The 25,661-nt window shown below is 41.7% G+C and overlaps 1 protein-coding gene across 1 annotated transcript; it reads right to left on the bottom strand.

The window, feature by feature from the left end:
• On the bottom strand, positions 1 to 25,417 carry LOC141191614 (uncharacterized). Its single transcript, XM_073661538.1, has 13 exons — positions 25,350 to 25,417; positions 22,290 to 22,371; positions 21,981 to 22,160; positions 21,783 to 21,906; positions 21,602 to 21,699; positions 21,313 to 21,403; positions 17,887 to 18,035; positions 10,560 to 10,643; positions 10,326 to 10,430; positions 10,120 to 10,243; positions 9,939 to 10,036; positions 9,651 to 9,741; positions 1 to 4,767 (listed from the first exon to the last, which is right to left on the bottom strand). Exons 2-13 carry the CDS (start codon positions 22,365 to 22,367, stop codon positions 2,561 to 2,563), a joined length of 3,429 nt encoding a protein of 1,142 aa, XP_073517639.1. The 5' UTR covers positions 22,368 to 22,371; positions 25,350 to 25,417; the 3' UTR covers positions 1 to 2,560.
• Positions 25,418 to 25,661: the final 244 nt, after the last annotated feature.

The following is a 25,661-nucleotide window of genomic DNA, read 5'->3' as shown; positions in this document are numbered from 1 at the left end:
ATTAAGATACACTTGTAATTCTTATGTAAACTGAATGTCATTCTATATCTAAAATGCCTTTGATATATTCTAATATTCTAATATATCAATAAACATTAAAATAAGCAAGGACTTTATTACAATTATTATAACAACGGGCAGTACTTTTGGATGCAGTATTTCTTAGGGGAACCGCTTCAGGGTAGAGCATGGCATAATCTACTATGACAAGAATATACTGGTGGCCCTGAAATGATTTTACAATTGGCCACACCAAATCCAATCATCTCAAAGGGTACTTCAATGATGGGGAAAATGGGACACGAGCGAAGTTATTTGGCATACAATAATCTTCAAGGTCTTTGTATATCCTGTGAGAGCAGGAGTTATACTTTATCTATCCTGACTCCATTTTGATTTTTGTACATGCATCTTCTGCTTACTAGAATGGAGTTTGAGCTGGTATATGTGTGAGATAAGGAGTCTTTTCGAATGTCTTTGTCTAAAGACTTCGAGAAAACGAAACTTGGGGGGGGTGGTATAATACTACAGACAGAAGAGCTGGGTGTCAGTAGTGTTAACTTAGCCAATTAGATGTATGTATGCTAATGCCAGCATATATTTAGAGATAAGCTGAGCCAATTATATTGCTTTAAATTATGAATACTAATAGCCTGTATAAACCTGGACCAAAGCATGTAATAAAGTAGATCTAGCCTGATGCTCAAATGTATCAGTTGTAGTTCTTCCGTGCACATATTTGAATTTTACAATTTAATTTGGAACAGGCACAATGTCTCAGAACGTCTCACATTATGTGGTGACGACAATCCCCATGCAGAAGATCCTCCGGAGAATCCTCTCCTGGATCTTCTAGGTCCCCAAGTGTCCCTCGAGAACATGACTATGAGCTATATCAAGCATCCTACCAACCGATAGGCCTTAGGGACCAGCAATTGCTCAACTATTTCCAGATCTTTCTTGATCACTCTATACAAGAGCTTATTATTCATAGCAAAGTAGGGAAACCATTAGTTAGCTTCTGGATATTGGGAAACTTCATTAACGATGGCAACATTCTCCCTTGAATATCTAAGGGTGTCATCCTTCAATTGAGTGGTACCAAACTTATCCCGTGTTTCCTCTACCTCAAGTATTACTGGGGAATCGGAGAATTTCATCATCTACAGCGAAGATCTGCAATGGAGAATTTTTGCCCTCTTAATCTGGGCCGGTACTGGGTCTACCCTCAGTACCCGTCCCTTTCCCCCATAGCTTTCAAAACAAGGGAAAATTGTGGCCCAAGATTACGTTATGCATAAGGGCTTTCACTACCCCTACTTCATAGTCCATTATCCCATATGATGTCTCTATTTTCGCAAGGGCCACAGGATACATTTTGGTGTCACCATGGATACACACCACACTTATGAACCTGTCGGGTATATGACCCGCGGATATGAGGCTGTCATGTACTAGTGTCACTAGACTACCAGCGTCTAGTAGGGCAGTGATAGGACAATCATTCACCCTGATTTTGCATACTTGTGACTCAGTTTCTAGCCCAGGTGTAGCCACACAGGAGGGCGCAGCATCACAGGAGGGCACAGAAAACAGGGATTGGCGCCGGTGACACATTCCATAGGCTCTGGGCCTAATGGACAATTAGCCATGACATAACCGAACTCACGACACCAACAACACTGGAGCAGCCCAGGTTTTTTACACATAGAGTCCCTACCAGGTCTGACACTTTCCCGGCCAGTTCCTTCCACCCCACATTGGACGGTGGGACGTTTCTGATGGAGAGTGGGTCGGCGTGGCCCTGCGGGGCCGAGGTTGGGGGGTATCATCCGGGAGGTTTCCATCTGTAGCGACAAATCTCTCCAACAACTTTACTAGATGTTCCGCCCTCCAGGGGCCACCATGGCCAACCTAGTGCTGCAATTTACTGGGAAGGCTCCTGGAAAAAAGGTTGACAGCCACCCGCTCCACGATTTGTGCATGCGTACAGACATCAGATTCCAGCCATTTCTTTACCAGATGAAATAAGTCAAACATTTGGGACCGGGGAGATTTGTATAACTGGTATTCCCAGGCCCATACCTGTCTAGCTTGCACAGCGGCCGTAACCCCTAGGCGAGCAAGTGCACTTGCAGTATTTGTGGCCTCAAGGTGGTGCTTATTTTCTTTGCACTATTAATTTGCATTTTATTTAAATGGTAGCTGATTTGCACTATAGCTAATGGCACTCTATGTGATTTGATTTTGATACATTTCTCAATTCTTATATAATTCGATATATTTAATTAACATAATTATGGTTCAGTGATTTTTGTGATTTTGAGCACTTGCTCTATATGGTGGATATATCATGTTATAACTGGCTTGTGTAGTTATTTTCTGTTATAGTTTCCTTCCCACTTTTTATGTATTTTATGCTGTATTTTAAGTATATGTCAATAAAAACTCCATGTTTTATTATACTGGCGCTAATCTTCCAATTCGTTTATGAATGACAAGGAGTTGTCCTAGTAGTGAACAACTCCTTCAAGAAGATATAATTTTCAGTTAGAACATATTAACATTCCGAACACGAAAAAGGCTTCTCCCCTGTATGAATTCTTTGGTGTCTAAAAAGAGATGATTTCTTCACAAAATATTTTCCACATTCTGAACAGGAAAAAGGCTTCTCCCCTGTGTGGGTTCTCTGGTGCATAACAAAATCTGATTTCCGGTTAAAGCATTTCCCACATTCTGAACATGAAAAAGGCATCTTCCCTGTATGAGTTCTCTTGTGCTTAACAAAACCTGATTTATCATTAAAACATTTTCCACATTCTGAACATGAAAAAGGCTTCTCCCCTGTGTGGGTTCTCTGGTGCTTAACCAAATCTGATTTCTGGTTAGAACATTTCCCACATTCTGAACAGGAAAAAGGTTTCTTCCCTGTGTGGGTTCTCTCGTGTCTATCAAGATGCGTTTTCCGGTTAAAACATTTTCCACATTCTGAGCAGGAAAAAGGCTTCTCCCCTGTGTGGGTTCTCTCGTGTCTATCAAGATGTGTTTTCCGGTTAAAACATTTTCCACATTCTGAACAGGAAAAAGGCTTCTCCCCTGTGTGGGTTCTCTGGTGATTAACCAAATCTGATTTCCGGTTAAAACATTTCCCACATTCTGAACATGAAAAAGGCATCTTCCCTGAATGAGTTCTATTGTGCTTAACAAAATCTGATTTATCGTTAAAACATTTTCCACATTCTGAACATGAAAAAGGCTTCTCCCCTGTGTGGGTTCTCTGGTGCTTAACCAAATCTGATCTATGGTAAAAATATTTTTCACATTCTGAACATGAAAAAGGCTTCTCCCCTGTGTGAATTCTCTGGTGGCTATCAAGATGCGCTTTCTGATTAAAACATTTTCCACATTCTGAGCAAGAAAAAGGCTTCTCCCCTGTGTGTGTTCTCTGGTGGGTATCAAGATGCGGTTTCTGATTAAAACATTTTCCACATTCTGAACATGAAAAAGGCTTCTCTCCTGTGTGAGTTTTCTGGTGCTTAACTAAATCTGATTTATGGTAAAAATATTTTTCACATTCTGAACATGAAAAAGGCTTCTCCCCTGTGTGAGTTCTCTGGTGATTAACTAAATCTGAGTTATGGTAAAAACATTTCCCACATTGTGAACAGGAAAAAGGCTTCTCCCCTGTGTGAGTTCTCTGGTGATTAACTAATTTTGATTTCTTGTAAAAACATTTCCCACATTCGGAACATGAAAATGGTTTCTCCCCTGTGTGAGTTCTCTGGTGCATAACAAGGTGTGATTTCTGATTAAAACAATTCCCACATTCTGAACATGAAAATGGCTTCTCCCCTGTGTGACTTCTCCGGTGTCTAACAAGGTGTGATTTCTGGTTAAAACAATTCCCACATTCTGAACATGAAAATGGCTTCTCCCCTGTGTGAGTTCTCTGGTGTATAATAAGATCTGATTTCTGATTAAAACATTTCGCACATTCTGAACATGAAATAGGCTTCTCCCCTGTGTGAGTTCTCTGGTGCTTAACTAAATCTGACTTATGGTCAAAACTTTTCACACATTCTGAACATGAAAAATGCTTTTCCCCTGTGTGAGTTCTCTGGTGGCTATTAAGATGCGTTTTCTGGTTAAAACATTTTCCACATTCTGAACAGGAAAAAGGCTTCTCCCCTGTGTGGGTTCTCTGGTGGCTATCAAGATGTGCTTTCTGGTTAAAACATTTTCCACATTCTGAACATGAAAAAGGCTTCCCCCCTGTGTGGGCTTTCTGATGTCTATTAAGATGCGCTTTCTGGTTAAAACATTTTCCACATTCTGAACAGGAAAAAGGCTTCTCCCCTGTGTGAGTTTTCTGGTGCTTAACAAAATCTGATTTCTGGTTAAAAGATTTCCCACACTTGGAACAATAAAATCTATTCTCTGCTGTGTGAATTTTTTTATGTTTAAGAAAAGACTTTTGAAGGGGAAAACTATTTCCATATTCTGAATGTGAAAATGCCTTCTTTACTTTAGGAGCAATTCGTTTTTTAATGCTTATTTTGTGACGACTTTGATTTTCCTTAGTAGTCGGTAATGAATCAGAAGACAGGACCTGTTTCAAAGGATCAGATGACAGATCTTTGCTGTGAAGGGATGATGGTATATCTGGAGTAATGATATTCACTTCAATTGTATCCTGTGGGATCTCAAGATCATTTGATTTAAAAATTGAAGATGTCAGCTGTCCCTCTGATCTCCTGGTACAGTCATCTGCCAAGAAGAAAACCAATTATTATTTTTGAATAAAATATTCATGAATTTTATATTTTTGAACATTTCTACTTAAACTGTCTGTAAAAATGGCAAGTTATGTAAAATATTAAATTATTCACCAGGACAATGACAGTTCACAGTCTAATAGAAAACCTCATAGGATGAACCAGTAGAGCATGGTGTTCAACTGTTTGCTCATTCTGCCTCCCAAATATGGAATAAAAAGCCACCAAACAATGTTATGTAGGCAAAAATAATAACAATAAAAACTTCTACTTATCTCACAAAAAACAAGCCCCCACTCTGGTCCATCATCTGTGAGTGGAAAAACAGAGGGTTTCCACATTATTAGTGGCTCAAAGGCTCTTGAGAATCAACATGGCTTCCATAAACCAGTCCAGCAATATCCACTTTCCCAAAGTCAAATCTCCCCCTTGCTTCTGAGCCTTTCAGTGTATCCAAACCACATTTAGCCTCCATGTATTTGGCATTACTATAGTGAGAAGAACCCACTTAATTTATGGTGTGTGTCTCCTGGAGCACAATCTGGACACTATGTGGTGGGTAATATTACGGAAAATGTGCAATTTTCACTCTCCAACATCTAGTGTGAGCTAATTTCCAGAAAATGCCCGTGGAGTCAAAATATTCATTACTTCTATAGATTATATCACTGAGAGTTATGATTTCCAAAATGGAGTCACTTTATGGGGATTTCTATTGCTCTCGTTTTCTGCCATTTTGTCATATTAGGTCTTCTGCAAATGGTGTGTCCTATCTCCTCTGGGATCTGCTCCTATGACTTTTGCTTCTGTCACCAGACATCACCATATTTATTCTGCAGGCTGCACTAGTGATCCTCCACTACTGCACAATTAGCTTTTGGAGGAGGGTGAGAGCAGTTCTGCGATTCAGGAGACTTGAGCCCAGAGAAGCAAACAGGACATGTGTTTTTGTAACAGAATGAGATTTGGTACAGAGAATCAAGGAACATCAAAAAGACTTTAGAAGGAGAATGAGCGACAATCCTTCAGGACAGCAGACGGATTGCATGGCATTGCAAAAGAGACACAGATTTGAATTCTATATGATTCTAACCTAAGGGTAACGGCCCTAACTGGAAAGATTCGGATCTGCTCCATTAACCATCAGAGTGACATGGATACATTTTGGGAAGACCAGGGGAGGACGAAGAAGTCACCTGGACCCATGGATATGTTGCTTTGGGTTGCTAGGAGAGACCCACCAGTTGCCTAGAACCCATGGAGACATTTGGAGTTGCTAGGAGGGACCCATCGGTCGCATGGCACCATGGAAACTCTCGGAGAGGCCAGATTTGGACCCTCAAGTCTCCTGGTCTTGTACCTCGATGGACGGCTAGCTTCCTAAGATTGCCGCTGCCTTCTCTCTGTGGGGGCCCGACAAAAGCGGGGGTCCACTGGTTGAAGTAGTCGGCCCTGGAAGTCTCCAAAGTTGCAGCTGTTCTATCCCAGGCGGGCGGAGAAGGAAAGGTGAGACTGTGTAATGTTGTACCATCTTGGGCATTTGCTGGGACTGTTTTGTGTTTGTTGTCCGCTTTGTGGTTCAATAAAGTATTGCCACGCTGTTTTACCCTCACCCTGTGTTGTCTGAGTAGTATTAAGCCCACGGAAGACCCCGGGTCTTCACAATCTGCATTCAAATAGCTAAATGGCGCTCCTTCTTAACCTGCCATGTGCCCAGACAGTAGTGTACAACCATATATAGGGTATTGTCGGATTCAAGAGAAGTTGGAAAAAAATTTCTAAGGCCCATTTGTTTCCTATTATCCTTTGTGAAGAATTTCAAAGTTGTCACCACATAAAGTGACAAACGTCAAATTTGAAAAATGAGGCCTGATTAGGAACAGAAAACTGGCTGCAGGAAGTTGTTAAATCAGGGTTTTATTGGCACTAACTACTGTAGTCAAAAACTGACTATAGACAATAACACATCTACTGAAATGATCAAACTCAACAGTCTTCATCAGTAAAAAATGAGTAACTAGTGGTGAAACCTCTCTGAGGTCTAAACAATGATAAGGGCCAATATTTTCTATCAGATGAGTTTCAAGAAGAAATATTAGACATTGAAAGATAACTTTTTATAATAGTGCAGAGCTGAGGTGTCTTAAATTTAGCCCTCGGGCATTGGCAAGACGTAATGGAGACCTTCTTTTAAAGACTACCAGGAAGTTACAGAGTCACATAAGTGAGTCAGGCCGATCCCACCACAATAAAGCTATCATACAAAAAGAACCTGTAAAAAAAAAAGACAGAATAAAAGATACCGTATTTGCCGGTGTATAAGACGACGGGGTGTATAAGACGACCCCCAACTTTTCCAGTTATAATATAGAGTTTGGGATATACTCGCCGTATAAGACTACCCCTCTTCTAACGCAAATACGGTAAAAATTGAAAAAAAATCAGATTTGATTTCAATATGGTAATTTTAAAGTGATGAACCTTACCGGCGATTGGCTGGTTGTTGTATACAAATCCTGCTTGGATTGGTCAGCTCTCCCTGCCTGCCCAGCTCTCCCCGTCTCCAAGACTATCAGAGCGGTAGCACATCCCTCTGGCCCTTGTATCATTACTGGTACCTCCTTCTCTGCCTCTCTGATCTCACTCCTGAGGACTACAGTGATGAGGTGAGAGGGACGCCTGCAGCTTGCTTCACTTACACTTTGCCGGTGAGGCGCCCCCTCACCTCGTCACTGCAGTCCTCAGGAGCGAGATCAGAGAGGCAGAGAAGGAGGTACCAGTAATAGGATACAAGGGCGGGCCAGAGGGATGTGCTACCGCCCTGATAGTCTTGGAGACAGGGAGGGCTTATAAATTACCATAAATACCGTATTTTTCGGACTATAAGACGCACCGGACCATAAGACTCACCTAGGTTTTAGAGAAGGAAAATAGAAAAAAAATGTAAGCAAAAAATGTGTTCACGATGCACTTTTAATGGGGAGGGGGTCTTCTGATGACACTAGTACAGGGGTAATGTCCCCCAATTCTGACAATATCCCCCATCCTGGTATATATGCCCCCCCTACCGTTTATACGTGGCATCCCTCCATCCTAGTATGCATGGAACCCTTCCATCCTGGTATGCATGGCACCCCTCATCCCTGTCCTGGTATGCATGGCACCCCTCATCCCTGTCTTGGTATGCATGGCACCCCTCATCCCTGTCCTGGTATGCATGGTCCCCCTAATCCCCATCATGCTGCACATAAAAAAAATAAACATTCCTACTCACCTTTCTTCTCTCCTCCAACTCTGCGTCCTGTCTGCCCGCACTGATCTCGCCATGAGAGCCGTGCATGGCGTCACTACCATGCGCGGCTCACAAGGAGAGATCAGCTGCCGGAAGTCACTGCTCCCCATGCCGGGACTGTGTGCGGGAGAAGCAGTGACTTCATCCTCCTTAATAGCCAGCACACACGCGGCTCCTGCTGCTGCCGGGCGATCGCGTGTGCCCGCTATTAAAGGGCACAAATATTCACCCCTTCCCACGCCCATGGGCATGGAGAGAGGTTGAATATTTATGCCCTTTAACAGCGGGCACAGGCGATTCCGGCAGGAGCTGCGCTGCGTCTACACTGTGTAACGCTATTAAGGAGCATGAATATTCAGTGCTCCCACACCCCATGGGCGTGGGGAGCAGTGAATATTCATTTTCTTTAGCAGCGAGGACAGTGTAGGCTGCAGCAGGCGGCTGCTGCCTCTTGTGCCCCGCTCCTCCGCGGCTACTGCTCCCCCCACACCCCACACATCATATATATATACCCTCTCCTCCCCCAACATTCGGAGTATAAGGGTATACGCCCTATAAAATGACACCCGGCGTATAAGACGACTCCTGACTTTTGAGAAGATATTCAGGGGTTAAAAAGTCATCTTATACGCCGGAAAATATGGTATGTTACATCCTCAACAACAATGTATGTATCAGGGGAGAGAACTTCAAACCTAAACCAGGGCCGCACTCATTTGTGGTGGACCATTGGAGCTACTATGACTCCTGACCAGAAGAGTAGAGAAAGTATTAGCGCCCCCATTTCAGGAGAGATTGTGCAGTAACCTGAATTCCTTAGGATGGAAAACATAATGGAATTTATGATGTGGAGTGAATCCATGAAACCAGGGCTGGAGCCAACACATCTCCTGCAGGTGTGAATAAATGTATATTACAGCCATCAGCCACGCACAGCTTAGAGATATATCATGGCACAGGTGTAATGTTTTCTGTATAGTTTATCACAATCCTGTTTGAAGTTAGTTGGTTTGAAAAGAAATTGAAAAGTCAGGATAAAGGGAAACTCTGCTGTTATTGTACAGAAATTCACACTTGTCCCTCACTGCACATTTAATGTTGTCGATCATAAAAGTGAAGTTTGGCCAGAAAGACTGGACCTGGTCTTGTAGGGACCATATGAGCACATTCAGCAGCACAGAAGGGAGAGAAGGTAGATTCATGCAATAAGATATCAGGGTTCTAGGAAGCCAACAGCATCATTACCCTCCGCTTTCTCTTCAAATGATTTTGTAACTTGTCAGCACATTCTACATACGCTGTCATTTGGCTTTGTAGTTTACAGATCTGAGCAGGTAACTGACAAAGTTTTCTAATCCCAGGGGGGTAGGTGGATCCTCCAGGTTGTAAGTTCTACAGAAAAGGTCTTTCACAATTACACAAAGTAATGTGAACATTTATGGATGGAGGAAAATGTTATGGTCTAGAGGTAAAATGATGATCACACAATTGTGACACAACAGCACTACACCAGCGATAAAGCAGCCACAGCCGGTGACTGAGAAGAATCTGTGACTTCTTTGCACTTTGTGGTTACTACTCACCTGGGTAGTCATATATAGGAATCTCCTCTTTACACCACTCATCACCCCTCACATATGTCTCTGTAGTATTAATATGGGTCAGATCTTCACCCTGAAACAAATATTGTAAAAGTCACAGACAGATGAAAAGTCACATCTATGATCAGCTCTAATCCTGCCATCTCCACCGTTCTCATTACACAAGTATAAAACATATAATACTGGTTGATAAAATATGACTGAGCACAAGACCTTCACAGCCGTCTACACATCATAGGGGAGATCTCATGACACCTTCTCTCCATCTACCTGATGATCCTGAGGAACATTGGGATCTTCTTGTTTACAGTCCTCTGGAAGAAGAGGATGGGGACATCTCTCTGGTGTTGTCCTCTTACTGGATAAAACTGGAGGAAACACATACAGGGACTGAATTCATTCTTTACATATAGATAATTATAGGCCGTGTGTATTTAGTCCTGTCCATTACCTGGTGATGTGAGGAGCTGGGGAACCTCCATCATGACGTCCTTGTATAGATCTTTGTGTCCTTCTAAATACTCCCACTCCTCCATGGAGAAATAGACAGCGACATCCTGACACCTTATAGGAACCTGACACATACAATGATACCGTCATCCCCCGATCCTTTCATAGCGTTCCTGTACCATGTCCCAGCATTCCCAGCAGTGTCACCTTTCCAGTCAGCAGTTCAATCATCTTGTAGGTGAGTTCTAGGATCTTCTGGTCATTGATGTCCTCATGTATCAGGGGGTGAGGTGGAGGCCCCGTGATTAATCTCTGGTTATGGAGAGACACATTAATAAATCTCACTCCAGACATTTCCAGAGTCCTCAACTCTCCAGTTCTGTCCATCTGTTATTCCCATAGATAAGAATGATGCAATGTGACGTCATCAGAATCTCTCACCTCTCCAGTAAGCCGGAAGAGGATCTCTAGGGTGAGCTGCATTATCCTCTCCGCCATCTTCTTTCTGTCTCTATCCATTCTTCTCTAGGAAAATCATACAGATAAATTATTAGTATCTCATATTGTGGGAATCTGAGTGGATTGAAGATGAGTTGGTGTAAAATATATACAATTCTGTGTAATAAAAAAATTAATAGCATTGTGATGCCGGTATAAAGCAATAATGTGGTAGAGCTCTTCATACATCTTGAGGTCAGACAGAGATACCTATGTGCTATCAGTTGGGATTACGGAAGTTATAAAATAATTCAGGTAATTTAACAATATAAAGAAACAACAGTCTTTATACAGCCAATAAAATATGCTAATGGTTTATTTGTATACATCTCACCACTCCATGATAAGTTCTGGAAAGAAGACGTCTTCTATCTCCACCGCCTACTCTACACTGTGTGCACGATTATTAAACAATTTGTATTTTTGATGATTACTTTTATTATTTAACATCTCCAGTGCGGTCGGTCAATCCAAAGGGTAATAAACCTGAATATTTAAGAAAGAAAAAGTGAGGTGTTGTCTTAGGAGAATATCTCTGTGTCCAGAATTATTATGCAACTATATGAAAAATGTACATTTTCCATCTTAATTGTTTATTTTCATCTGGTATATTGAGACTAAGAAGCAAACATCTCAATGTCCAAAAATACATTTCTGACATTTAATAAAAATTTATCAGTGACCAATATAGCCACCATTCTTCTCAATACTAGTGATAAGCCATCCATCCACGGAGTCAATTAGTTTCTTAATCTGTTGACGATCATCTTTGTGGGCAGCACCAGGCACAGCCCCCGACACTGATCAGAGAGGGGACTGTTCTCCTTCACCATAAATCTCGAGTTTAAGAAAAGCTCAAAAGATCTCAGTAAGGTTTAGGTCCAGTGAGGAAAAGGTCATGTCATTATTCTTTCATCTTTAAGGCCTTTCCGGGTACTGAGCAGTGAAGACTTCGATGCTGCGATTGAGCATTGTCCTGCAGAACAATCCTATTTTTTTTTTAAAGATGTTGATTTTTTCTGTACCTCTGTTTAAAGAAAGTGTCAACTAAAAACTGGCAGTAGGTTTGGGATTTGATTCTGAGTCCACATTCAACTAAAAAAAAGTCCAACTAGCTCATCTGTAGTAATACCAGTCCATAGCATTACCCAACTCTATCTCGCTGACGTCTGAATTGAAGTCTAGGTCTGTGCCCATTACCAATCCAGCCACGAGCCCATCCATCTGGTCCTTCAAGAGTCACTCTCATCAGTCCATAAAACTTTAAAAAAAATCTGTCTTCAGCTTTCTTTTGGTTAAGTCTTGATGTTTGCACTTGTGTCTTGTTCAGTGGAGATTGATATTCAGCCTCGGCCTTGTCTCTGAGCACTGAACACCTAGTTCTTCTGGGCCTCCAGGGAGGCTGCGATTCTGGAATACGACAGCACTGGAAGATAATATCTTCCTGGTCGCTTCACCTTTGAGTCTTCTGAAATCTTTTGCAGTTAATGTTATTCTGTTTATTTCTTTAGCAACCCTGTAGACTTTTGAAGCTTCTGTGGTAACGCCCAAATATCAGAGCAATTTAAGGAGTGCTGCATCCCTCTGTAAGACTTTTAACCATTTTTGACTTTTTAGAGTCAGTTAAAACTCTTTTTGGCCGATTTTGTCTGAGGACAAGAAGCTGTCCAATAATTCCCCCCCCCCCCCCCGATAAAGGGTGTCAATATCCATAGGCCGCACACCCCTCATTACACAAAAAAAAATTTGGTTCAAAATGGTGCTGGTATAAAGCAGACATGTGGGAAATGTTATTTATTAACTATTTTATGTGACATATCTGTGATTTAAGGGCATAAAAATTCAAATTTTGCCAAAATTTCTGATCACAAAGTAACGCCAAGTCACATCGAAGAAATTTTAACACTATCATGAAGTACAATATGTCACAAAAAATAATCTCAGAATCAGTGAGATCCGTTGAAGCGTTCCAGAGTAATTACATCATAAAGTGACAGTGGTCAGAATTGTAAAAATTGGCCTGGTCATTAATGTGCAAACCACGTTCGGGGGTAAATGGGTTAACACAACAAAAATAAAAATTGAACAAAGCAAATAATATATATCAAACCAAAGGAAAGTATCTACGTATCAGACAATTGTCTAGTACCAATAAGATGGTGACATATCTATGCTAGGATATGAATGGCAGACCATTTGGGAATAATCAGAAACACCAAACATGAGTTTGGTCAAAAACCTTTATTTCACAAGCAATTGGTTACATGGTGGCACCTCAGAAGCGGGAGACCACACTACATAAAATACAGTGATTGTATAATACACAAACAGTTCTATATGTACAATATATCCAGAAGTCTATTGATCCAATTCTGAACATTATTGGAGAGTTTGGTGAATGGTCAGGCCTGTCCATTAATTGGGATAAGTCGGCTATTCTACCATTTGATGATATCTCTAATTCGAGCATATTAGAAAAAATAAGAAAAAAAAGTATTTAGACAGCCACCAATTGTGAAAGTTCTGCCACTTAAAAAGATGAGAGAGGCCTGTAATTGACAACATAGGTCGACCTCAACTATGGGAGACAAAATGAGAAAACAAACCCTGAAAATCACATTGTCTGATTTGGAAAGAAAGATTTCTGGCTCTCACAGATCTGTAACTTCTTCTTTAAGGGGCTCCGCTGTCCTCTACTCATTACCTGTAGTACTGGCACCTGTTTGAACTTGTTATCAGTATAAAAGACACCTGTCCGCAACTTCAAACAGTCACACTCCAAACTCCACTATGGTGAAGACCATAGAGCTGTCGAAGGACACCAGAAACAAAACTGTAGCCCTGCACCAGGCTGGGAAGACTGAATCTGCAATAGACAAGCAGCTTGGTGTGAAGAAATCAACTGTGGGAGCAATCATTAGAAAATGGAAGACATACACGACCACTGATAATCTCCCTTGATCTGGGGCTCCACACAAGATCTCACCCCGTGGGGTCAAAATGATCTCAAGAACGGTGAGTAAAAATCCAAGAACCACATAGGGGGACTTAGTGAATGACCTGTAGAGAGCTGGGACCAACGGTACACAGGCTACCATAAGTAACACACTACGCCGCCAGGGACTCAGATCCTGCAGTGCCAGACGTGTCCCCCTGCTTAAGCTATTACATGTCCATGCCCGTCTGAAGTTTTCTAAAGAGCATTTGGATGATCCAGAAGAGTATTGGGAGAATGTTATATGGTCAGATGAAACCAAAGTAGAACTGTTTGGTAGAAACACAACTCAGCGTGTTTGGAGGAGAAAGAATGCTGAGTTGCATCCAAAGAACACCATACCTACTGTGAAGCATGGGGGTGGCAACATCATGCTTTTGGGCTGTTTCTCTGCCAAGGGACCAGGACGACTGATCCGTGTACATGAAAGAATGAATGGGGTCATGTATCATGAGATTTTGAGTGCAAACCTCCTTCCATCAGCAAGGGCATTGAAGATGAAATGCGGCTGGGTCTTTCAGCATGACAATGATCCCAAGCACACTGCCAGGGCAATGAAGGAGTGGCTTCGTAAGAAGCATTTCAAGGTCCTGGAGTGGCCTAGTGTCTCCAGATCTAAACACTATAGAAAACCTTTGGAGGGAGTTGAAAGACCGTGTTGCCCAGCGACAGCCCTTAAACATCACTGCTCTAGAGGAGATCTGCATGGAGGAATGGGCCAACATACCAGCAACAGTGTGTGCCAACCTTGTGAAGACTTACAGAAAACGTTTGACCTCTGTAATTGCTAACAAAGAATATATAACAAAGTATTGAGATGAACTTTTGTAATTGACCAAATACTTATTTTCCACCAAAATTTTAAAAAAATTTCTTCCCAAATCAGACAATGTGATTTTCAGGATTTGTTTTCCCATTTTGTCTCTCATAGTTGAGGTCTACCTATGATGTCAATTACAGGCCTCTCTCATCTTTTTAAGTGGGAGAACTTGCACAATTGGTGGCCGACTAAATACTTTTTTTCCCCATTGCATTATATGGCAGCGGAATTGCAACATTTGGGTGGGTGGCATAGCGCTGCAAACCCAAATAGTATTAAGGGGTTAATTACTTCAGGAACACCGTGGAATATTCCTATTCATATAGTGGAACTGAATGACCTCGTACACAAGAAATCAATATACCCTACACTTGCTCTACTCTACAAGTTCTGGGATAGGGGTAAAGATATAATGGAAATAGGAGACTGCAATGAATCTACACCTATATGGTTTAATAATAAATATGCTGAGTTCTATAAATTAGAGGGATTTCGGAGTTGGGTGGATAAAGGAATATATACGATATAAAACATATTATCTGAAGGGATACTTAAGTGCTTTGATCAATTAAAGGGGGAATTTGGGATGACAAATAAACAATTCTATAAATCTTTACAGTTTCGGCATTCATTTAATGCACAATCAAGATGGACACTCTTTTGGGTAGAAAATAATACTTTTGTTAAGTTGGTATTAGAGAAGGGAAATAGTATGGGTCGTATTTCTGATATTTACTGAGTCCTTCTTGATAAATATTTAAGAATATTTCCTTCTCCAGCTAGAAGTAAGATATAGTAATTGCAAGTTATCAGACGGTAATGGGCAAGCTGAAAGGATATATTGGAGAGATGCATGTATGTCATCCCTACGGTATGTTATTTTTTTATTGTATGTGTTAGGAGGGCGGTTGCAGACGACTTTAATATAATGGAACGCAACCGACCCCGGGGTCCGCGATGCAGCCTGGTGGACTGCTGCCGAACACTTTCCGGGTGGAAAGGGAAGCAACCAACTTAAATGTAAAACCCCTCCGTGTTTCTGCACACTGGAACGGGTATAGCAATTCGCACTATCTCCGTTAGCTGCACGAGAGATAGGCAGAGAAAAACTATCTGTAGTCCTGTTACAGCACAGGGACTACAGTGGCGGCACTAGGATGCGTGTGTGACTACGCCAACGGGTACACGTTCCTCCAGCCGGCGTGCTACCGGACTGAAGGGTAAAACTCCACGTGGCTGACAGGCGATAGCCGTGGACAGGACGTCTGCAGGCTGCTCGGGGTGATAGGTGACCCCTTTGGCTGAGCCAGGGTGCAAGACGAAGCTACCTGCCTATGCACATCTAAGCCTGCCTAAGCGACCTGTGCTGATCAGCCGAGCGAACTCTGGCATCAGCAGGTTCCGGAGTGAACAGCTAGGGAGCACGTGGAACACAGTTGTCCACACCACAGCATCACTTGCTGAAATGATCAGAGCGCGCCGCCATGTTTATGGGCGGGCCATTTAAAGACTAAACCCTGCCCACCGACGCGCCATTGGTGACGCTACCCATGGACCAATCAGGCGGTGCCAGGTCACCGGGTCAGGTGGGTGCCAAACCACCAATCACGATCCGCCAGGTCATGGACGTGCTCAGTACGGCGAATCCTGGACTTAGACTCCAAAAGCCCTATCTCCCTCTGCAACCTATGCTTAACATTGCTAGGCACAAATACCCAGGAGACAATCTGCACATCTCGTGGACCAGATAGGCGTTGGGGCTGATGATGATGCTGAGCAGCATCAGCCCCACCTGGACCAAAATGGGAGACCACAGAAGCTTCTGAACCCATTTCAAATCAAGCAACAGACTGACGCTTAACAGTATGTACTGGTTTCTTGTTTTGTAAAAAAAATCTCAATAAAAATTTATTGGATTAAAAAAAAAAAGATTAGAAAAAAGGCTTCTCTCCTGTGTGAGTTCTCTGGTGCTTAACCAAAGCCGATTTCTGGTTAAAACATTTCCCACATTCTGAACATGAAAAAGGCTTCTCCCCTGTGTGAGTTCTCTGGTGCTTAACCAAAGCCGATTTCTGGTTAAAACATTTCCCACATTCTGAACATGAAAAAGGCTTCTCCCCTGTGTGGGTTCTCTTGTGACTATCAAGATGTGATTTATGGTTAAAACATTTCCCACATTCTGAACATGAAAAAGGCTTCTCCCCTGTGTGGGTTCTCTGGTGGTTATCAAGATGCTCTTTCCGGTTAAAACATTTCCCACATTCTGAACAAGAAAAAGGCTTTTCCCCTGTGTGAGTTCTCTTGTGTCTATCAAGAATCATTTTACGATTAAAACATTTCCCACATTCTAAACAGGAAAAGGGCTTCTCCCCTGTGTGGGTTCTCTGGTGCTTAATCAAACCTGATTTCTGGTTAAAACATTTCCCACATTCTGAACAGGAAAAAGGCTTCTCCCTTGTGTGACTGTTCTGGTGTCTAACAAGATTCGCTTTCCAGTTAAAACATTTCCCACATTCTGAACATGAAAAAGGCTTCTCCCCTATGTGGGTTCTCTGGTGCTTATTAAGATACGCATTCCGGTTAAAACATTTCCCACATTCTGAACAAGAAAAAGGCTTCTCCCCTGTGTGGGTTCTCTGGTGGCTATCAAGATGCGCTTTCCGGTTAAAACATTTCCCACATTCTGAACATGAAAAAGGGTTCTTCCCTGAGTGGATTCTCTGGTGGTTAACCAAAACATATTTATTGTTAAAACATTTCCCACATTCTGAACAGGAAAAGAGCTTCTCCCCTGTGTGGGTTCTCTGGTGGTTATCAAGTTGCGCTTTCTGGATAAAACATTTCCCACATTCTGAACATGAAAAAGGCTTCTCCCCTGTGTGAGTTCTCTGGTGGATATCAAGATGCGCTTTATGGTTAAAACATTTCCCACATTCTGAACATGAAAAAGGCTTCTTCCCTGAGTGGATTCTCTGGTGGTTAACCAAAACATATTTATTGTTAAAACATTTCCCACATTCTGAACAGGAAAAGAGCTTCTCCCCTGTGTGGGTTCTCTGGTGGTTATCAAGATGCGCTTTCTGGATAAAACATTTCCCACATTCTGAACATGAAAAAGGCTTCTCCCCTGTGTGAGTTCTCTGGTGGATATCAAGATGCGCTTTATGGTTAAAACATTTCCCACATTCTGAACATGAAAAAGGCTTCTCCCCTGTGTGGGTTTTCTGGTGAACAACAAAAACTGATTTCTGGTTAAAACATTTTCCACATTTGTAACAAAATCTATTGTCCGCTGTGTGTATTTTTTGATGTTTAAGAATAGACTTCTCGAGGGTAAAACTATTTCCATTTTCTGAACGTGAAAATGATTTCTTTGCTTTAGGAGCAGTTCGTTTTTTAATGCTTATTTTATTTTGATTTTCCTTAGTAGTCGGTAATGAATCAGAAGATAGGACCTGTTTCATAGGATCAGATGATTGATCTTTGCTGTGAAGGGATAATGGTATATCTGGAGTAATGGCATTCACTTCAATTGCATCATGTGGGATCTCAAGATCATCAGATTTAAAAATCTCCTGTCCATCTGATCTCCTGGTACAGTCATCTGCCAAGAAAAAAAAAATATTAATTTTGAATAAAATATCATTGAAATTTATATTTTTGAACATTTCTACTTAAAATGTCTAAACAAGCACATCCCTGGGCTACATGCTAATCCAGGGAAATGAAGAGATATATGCTCAAGTTTAAAAATCAATTTTATTAGACACAAATCTAAAAAATAGAGGAATATTTTAAATATTTTAAATATTCCTGTTATTTTTTAGATTTGTGTCTAATAAAATTGATTTTTAAACTTGAGCATATATCTCTTCATTTTCCTGGACTAGCATGTAGCCCAGGGATGTGTTTGTTTAGATTGATTTAGAAGTGGTATGCAATCTTTATTTATTTTTCTATGGGATTCTTGTGTTAATTGTACGTAAAATGTCTGTAGAAATGGGAAGTTATTGACAGAATGACAGTTCACAGTCTAATAGAAAACCTCATAGGATGAACCAGTAGAGCGTGGTGTCCAACTGTTCATTCTGCCTCCAAAATATGGAATAAGAAGCCATCAAAAAATGTTATGTAGAAAAATGATACCAATGAAAACTTCTACTCATCTCACAAAAAACAAGTCCCCACTCAGGTCCATCATCTGTCAATGGAAAAACAGAAGTTTCCACAATATTAGTGGCTCAAAGGCTTTTGAAAAGCAACATGGCTTCCATAAACCAATCCAGCAATATCTGCTCTCCCAAAGTCAGATCTTCCCCTCACTTCTGAGCTTTGCAGTAGTTTATGTGCCTAAACCACATTTAGCATCCATGTATTTGGTTTTACTATAATGAGAAGAACACACTTAATTTACGGTGTGTGTCTCCTGGAGCACAATCTGGGCACTATGTGTTGGGTAATAAAATGATATATTTGCAATTTTCACTCTCCAACATCCACCGAGTGCTAATTTCTGGAAAGTGACTGTGGAATCAAAATAGTCACTACTCCTATAGATTAATTCACTGAGGGTTATAATTTCCAAAATGGAGTCACTTTATGGGGATTTCTACTGCTCTGATTTTCTGCCATTTTGTTATATTAGGGTTTCTGCAAATGGTGTGTCCCATCTCCTCTGGGGCATTTACTTCTCCTCCTGCTTCGACTTGTGTGACATCTGCTTTTGTCACCAGGCGTCTCCTTATTAATTCTACAGGTGGCACTTGTGATGGAAGAGACATCAGAACCAGAAGCTCTGGGCGGCGCAGGCTCTGTCCAGCCACTAAGATTAGGGTTGTTGGGACCAGTAGTACCATCCAGTCTGGCAGTATGGGTGTGTGTGCTGTCCAGCTGGAGTAATCTGCTCCCGGCTTCAGCCATTTAGAAAGCACCGCACCCTACTAAAGCTGGAAGCATATTGCTGGAAGCTGCCAGATACAGCCTTGTTCTCCTCTGGTTCAGTCCTCTGTGCTCAGCTCCCAGCTTGTGTATTTGTTTCTTCTTGTGACCCCGGCCCATTTACTGACTACTCTTGTGTCTTCTGATTCGTTATTTTCTCTGCCCTCCTAGTTCTGACCTGGCTACCTGACTATTCTTCTTGACGTTAAAGGGTGATGAGCAAGGCAATCCCTGGGATCTGGAGTATATAGCGCCAAGCATGTTCATGGTGGCCATCTTTTGAGCTGCCAGGTGACCATGAACAGTGCCCCCAATACATTGTGTCCACAAACTATTCCAGCAAGATCTGCATTCAAATAGCTAAATGCCGCTCCTTCCCTTCTTAACCTGCCATGTGCCCAGACAGTAGTGTACAACCATATATAGGGTATTGTCGGACTTAAGAGAAGTTGGAAAATAATTTGTAAGGTCCATTTGTTTCCTATTATCCTTTGTGAAGAATTCCAAAGTTATCACCACATAAAGTGACACACGTCAGATCAAAAAAATGGGGCCTGATTAGGAACACAAAACTGGCTGCAGGAAGAGGTTAAATCAGAGGATTACTGAAGTCAAAAACTGTGACTATACACAATAACACATCTACTGAAATGATCAAACTCAACTGTCTTCATCAGTAATAAATGAGTAACTAGTGGTGAAACCTCTCTGGGGTAATTGGAGTATGGGGCTCGGTGGGTCTTTGCAATCTAAACTATCATAAGGAACAATATTTTCTATCAGATGAGTGTCAAGAAGAAATATTAGACATTTAAAGAGAACTTTTTATAATACTGCAGAGCTGAGATGTCTTAAATTTAGACCTCGGGCATTGGGAAGACGTAATGGAGACCTTCTTTTAAAGACTACCAGGGAGTTACAGACTCACATAAGTGAGTCAGGCCGATCCCACCACAATAAAGCTATCATACAAAATGAAACTGGAAAAAAAAGACAGAATAAAAGATATGTTACATCCCCAACAACATATATATAAGTGGAGAGATCCAACACTAAACTGGAGTTGCACTCATTTATAGTGGACCATTGGCGCTACTATGACTCCTGAGCAGAAGAGTAGAGAAACTATTAGCGCCCCCATTTCAGGAGAGAGTGTGCAGTAATCTGAATTCCTTAGGATTGAAAAATAATGTAATTTATGGCGTTGAGTGAATCCATGAAACCAGGACTCGAGCCATGCCAACACATCTCCTGCAGGCGTGAATAAATGTATATTACAGCCATCAGCCACGCACAGCTTAAAGATATAGCATGACACAGGTGTAATGTTTTCTGTATAGTTTATCACAATCTTGTTTGAAGTTAGTCGGTTTTAAAAGAAATTGAAAAGTCAGGATAAAGGGAAACTCTGTTGTTATTGTACAGAAATTCACACTTGGCCCTCACCGCACATTTAATGTTGTCGATCATAAAGGTGAAGTTTGGCCAGAAAGACTGGACCTGGTCTTGCAGGGACCATATGAGCACATTCAGCAGCACAGAAGGGAGAGAAGGTAGATTCATCCAATACGATATCAGGGTCCTAGGAAGCCAACAGAATCATCACCCTCTACTTTCTCTTCAAGTGATTTTCTCTTTTGTCAGCACATTCTACATACGCTGTCATTTGGCTTTGTAGTTTACAGATCTGAGCAGGTAATGGACAGAGTCTTCTAATTCCAGGGGGTAGGTGGATCTTCCAGGTTGTAAGTTCTACAGAAAAGGTCTTTCACAATTACACAAAGTAATGTGAACAATTTTGGATGGAGGAAAATCTTGTGGTCTAGAGTTAAAATGGTGGTCACACAATTGTAACACAACCGGACTACACCACTGATAAAGCATCCACAGTTGGTAATTGAGAAGAATCTTTAACTTCTCTGCATTTAGTGGTTACTACTCACCTGTGTAGTCATTTGTAGGAATCTCCTCTTTACACCGCACATCGCCCCTCACATATGTCTCTGTAGTATTAATATGGGTCAGATCTTCACCCTGAAACAAATATTATAAAAGTCAAAGACAGATGGAGAAGTCCCATCTATGATCAGCTCTAATCCTGCCATCTCCATCGTTCTCATTACACAAGTAAAAAACACATAATACTGGTGGATAAAACAAGACTGAGCACAAGACCTTCACAGCCGACTACACATCATAGGGGACATCTCATGACACCTTCTCTCCATCTACCTGATGATCCTGAGGAACATTGGGATCTTCTTGTTTACAGTCCTGTGGAAGAAGAGGATGGGGACATCTCTCCAGTGTTGTCCTCTTACTGGATAGATCTGGAGGAAACACATACAGGGACTGAATTCATTCTTTACATACAGATAATTATAGGCCGTGTGTATTTATTCCTGTCTATTACCTGGTGATGTGAGGGGCTGGGTAACCTCCATCATGATGTCCTTGTACAGATCTTTGTGTCCTTCTAAATACTCCCACTCCTCCATGGAGAAATAGATTGTGACGTCCTGACACCTTATAGGAACCTGACACATACAATGATAAGGTCATCCCCCCGATCCCTTCATAGCGTTACTGTATAATGTCCCAGCAGTGTCACCTCTCCAGTCAGCAGCTCAATCATCTTGTAAATGAGTTCTAGGATCTTCTGGTCATTGATGTCCTCATGTATCAGGGGGTGAGGTGGAGGCCCTGTGATTGGGCTCAGGGGTCTTCCCCATCCCTCAGACACAGGGTCCTGACAGTGCTCACTACAGGTCTTCTTCACTACTGTGTAATCCTGGTTGTGAAGAGACACATTAATAAATCTCCCTCCAGACATTTCCAGAGTCCTCACCTCTCCAGTTCTGTCCATCTGTTATTCCCATAGATAAGAATGATGTAATGTGACGTCATCAGAATCTCTCACCTCTCCAGTAAGCCGGAAGAGGATCTCTATGGTGAGATGCATTATCCTCTCCGCCATCTTCTTTCTGTCTCTATCCATTCTTCTGTAGGAAAATTATATAGATAAATTATTACTATCTCATATTGTGGGAATCTGAGTGGATTGAAGATGAGTTGGTGTAAAATACATCAAATTCTGTGTACTAAAAAACATGAATAGCATTGTGATGCCGGTATAAAGCAATAATGTGGTAGAGCACGTCATACATCTTCAGATCACACAGAGATACCGATGCGCTATCAGTTGGGATTACGGAAGTTATAAAATAATTCAGGTAATTTAACAATATAAAGAATGCAACAGTCTTTGTACAGCCAATAAAATATGTTAATGGTTTATTTATATACATCTCACCACTCCATGATAAGTTCTAGAAAGAAGACGTCTTCTATCTCCACCGCCTACTCTACACTATATGCATGATTATTAGATAATTTGTATTTTTGATGATTATTTTTATTAGTTAACATCTCCAGTGCTGTCGGTCAATCCACAGAGTAATAAACCTGAATATTTAAGAAAGTAAAAGTGAGGTGTTGTCTTAGGAGAATATCTCTGTGTCCAGAATTATTATGCAACTATATTAAAAATGTAAATTTTCCATCTTAACTGTTTATTTTCATCTGGTATATTGAGACTAAGAACCAAACATCTCAGTGTCCAAAAATACATTTCTGACATTTAACAAAAATTTATCAGTGACCAATATAGCCACCATTCTTCTCAATACCAGTGATAAGCCATCCATCCATGGAGTCCATTAGTTTCTTAATCTGTTGACAATCATCTTTGTGGGCAGCACCAGGCACAGCCCCCTGACACTTATCAAAGAGGGGACTGTTCTCCTTCACCTTAAATCTCGAGTTTAAGAAAAGCTCAAAAGTTCTCCGGAAGGTTTAGGTCCAGTGAGGAAAAGGTCATGTCATTACTCTTTCATCTTTAAGGCCTTTCCGGGTACTGAGCAGTGAAGACTTTGATGCTGCCATTGAGCATTCTCCCGCAGAACAATCCTGCTGTTTTTTTTTTTTTAAAGATGCAGATTTTTTCTGTACCTCTGTTTAAAGAAAGTGTCATCTAAAAACTGGCAGTAGGTTTGGGATTTGATTTTGAGTCCATATTCAATTAAAAAAAGTCCAACTAGCTCATCTGTAATAATACCAGCCCATAGCATTGCCCAACTCCATCTCGCTGGCGTCTGAGTTGAAGTCTAGGTCTGTGCCCATTAATGATCCAGCCATGGGCCCATCCATCTGCTCCGTTGAGAGTCACTCTCATCAGTCCATAAAACCTTTAAAAAAATCTTTTTTCAGCTTTCTTTTGGTTAAGTCTTGATGTTTGCACTTGTGTCTTGTTGGTGGTGATTGATATTCAGCCTCGGCCTTGTCTCTGAGCACTGAACACCTAGTTCTTCTGGGCCTCCAGGGAGGCTGCAATTCTGGAATACGACAGCACTGGAGGATAATATCTTCCTGGTCGCTTCACGTTTGAGTCTTCTGAAATCTTTTGCAGTTAATGTTATTCTGTATATATTTTTTGCAACCCTCTAGACTTTTGAAGTTTCTGTGGTCACTCCCCAATATCTGAGCAATTTAAGGAGTGTTGCATCCCTCTGTAAGACTTTTAACCATTTTTGACTTTTTAGAGTCAGTTAAAACTCTTTTTGGCCGATTTTGTCTGAGGACAAGAAGCTGTCCAATAATTCCCCCCCCCCCCCGATAAAGGGTGTCAATATCCATAGGCCACACACCCTTCATTACACAAATACACATCACCCGATCTACTTTATTTTTCGGACTATAAGACGCACCGGACCATAAGATGCACCTAGGTTTTAGAGGAGGAAAATAGAAAAAAAAATTTAAGACAAAAATGTGGTCATGATGCCCTGTTAAGGGGGAGGGGGTCTACTGCTGACACTGTTACAGGGGTATTGTCCCCCAATTCTGTTAATATGCCCCATCCTGGTATATACGGCCCCCTTTTCCTTGTTATATGTGGCCCTCATCCCCATCCTGATATGCATGGCCCCCTCTTCCCTCTTCCTGGTATGTATGGCACCCTTCATTCTGGTATGTATGGCCCCCCTCACACCCATCCTGGCATGTATGGCACCTTCATCCCTCTTCTTCCTATGTACGGTACCTTCATTCCTCTTCCTGGTATGTATGGCACTCGTCATCCCTGTGTGTATGGCCCCCTTCATCCCTGTATGTATGGACCTCTTCATCTCCGTATGTATGGCCCCTTATGCCTCATCCCTGTATGCATGGCCCCTCTTATGCCTCATCCCTGTATGCATGGCCCCCTTTATCCTTGCATGCATGGCCCCCTTCATCCCTGTATGTATGGCCCCCTTCATCCCTGTATGTATGCCCCCCACATCCTGGTATGCTTGGCACCCCCTGATCTCCATCACACTGCACAGAAAAAATAAACAATCATACTCACCTCCTCTCTCCTCCAGCGCTGTGTTCCGCTCTGTGCCGGAATAGTCACTGCTCCCCACGCTGGGACTGCGTGCGTGGGGAGCAGTGACCTTCATTCTCCCTAATAGCGCGCACGCTGTTGCCGTAGCACGGCTCCTGCTGTGCTCGGCTGTCAACATGCCCGCTATCAAAGTCCATTAATATTCACCACACCCATGGGATATTCACTGGGCGTGGGGAGCAGTGAATATTCATTTTCTTTAGTAGGGGGCACAGTGTAGGCTGCAGCAGGCGGCTGCTGCCTCCTGTGCCCCATTACTTTGCCACTGTCACTGTAGCTTCCCTCACAGCCACAGTATTTATTTATATCGGACTATAAGACGCACCTCCGACTTATCTCCAAAATTTTGGAGGAAAAAAGGTGCGTCTTATAGTCCGAAAAATACAGTACTTCATCCACTAACAAATGTTTATATAACTTGCATTTGTAAAATTTGCATAAAAATGATCATATGGTCAAAATATTCACTTGCTTAATAATTGCACGCACAGTGTATGTTTCAAAGTGATCAAGAAAACTATTTTTTATTCTCACCTGCTATAAGCTATGGGTGCAATGTTCAGGAATCATCCCTCAATCCATAGAACGTGGATTACACATCTCACCCCTGACAAAGCCAAAAAGTGAAAATAGTTGGGCAATATTCTGAAGTTTGTCTCCATTGTGATTATGATATGTTATAAGCAAGTTTAAATCTCTCAGTTATGTTAATGTGTATTAGGGGTGCACTGTTTTTTTATGGTAATACAAAAAGAAACACTGGCATGGTAGCAACTAGCAGGGTGCAGTGCATGCTCAGGAGTTACAAAAAATAAATGATTACAACCATATCCTGTAGATTAGAGC

The sequence above is a fragment of the Phyllobates terribilis genome, unplaced genomic scaffold (genome assembly GCF_046119375.1).
Source record: "Phyllobates terribilis strain yellow unplaced genomic scaffold, ASM4611937v1 Scaffold_49__1_contigs__length_9717188, whole genome shotgun sequence".
NCBI lineage: Eukaryota > Metazoa > Chordata > Amphibia > Anura > Dendrobatidae > Phyllobates > Phyllobates terribilis.
This window is presented reverse-complemented; position numbering and strand designations above follow the sequence as displayed.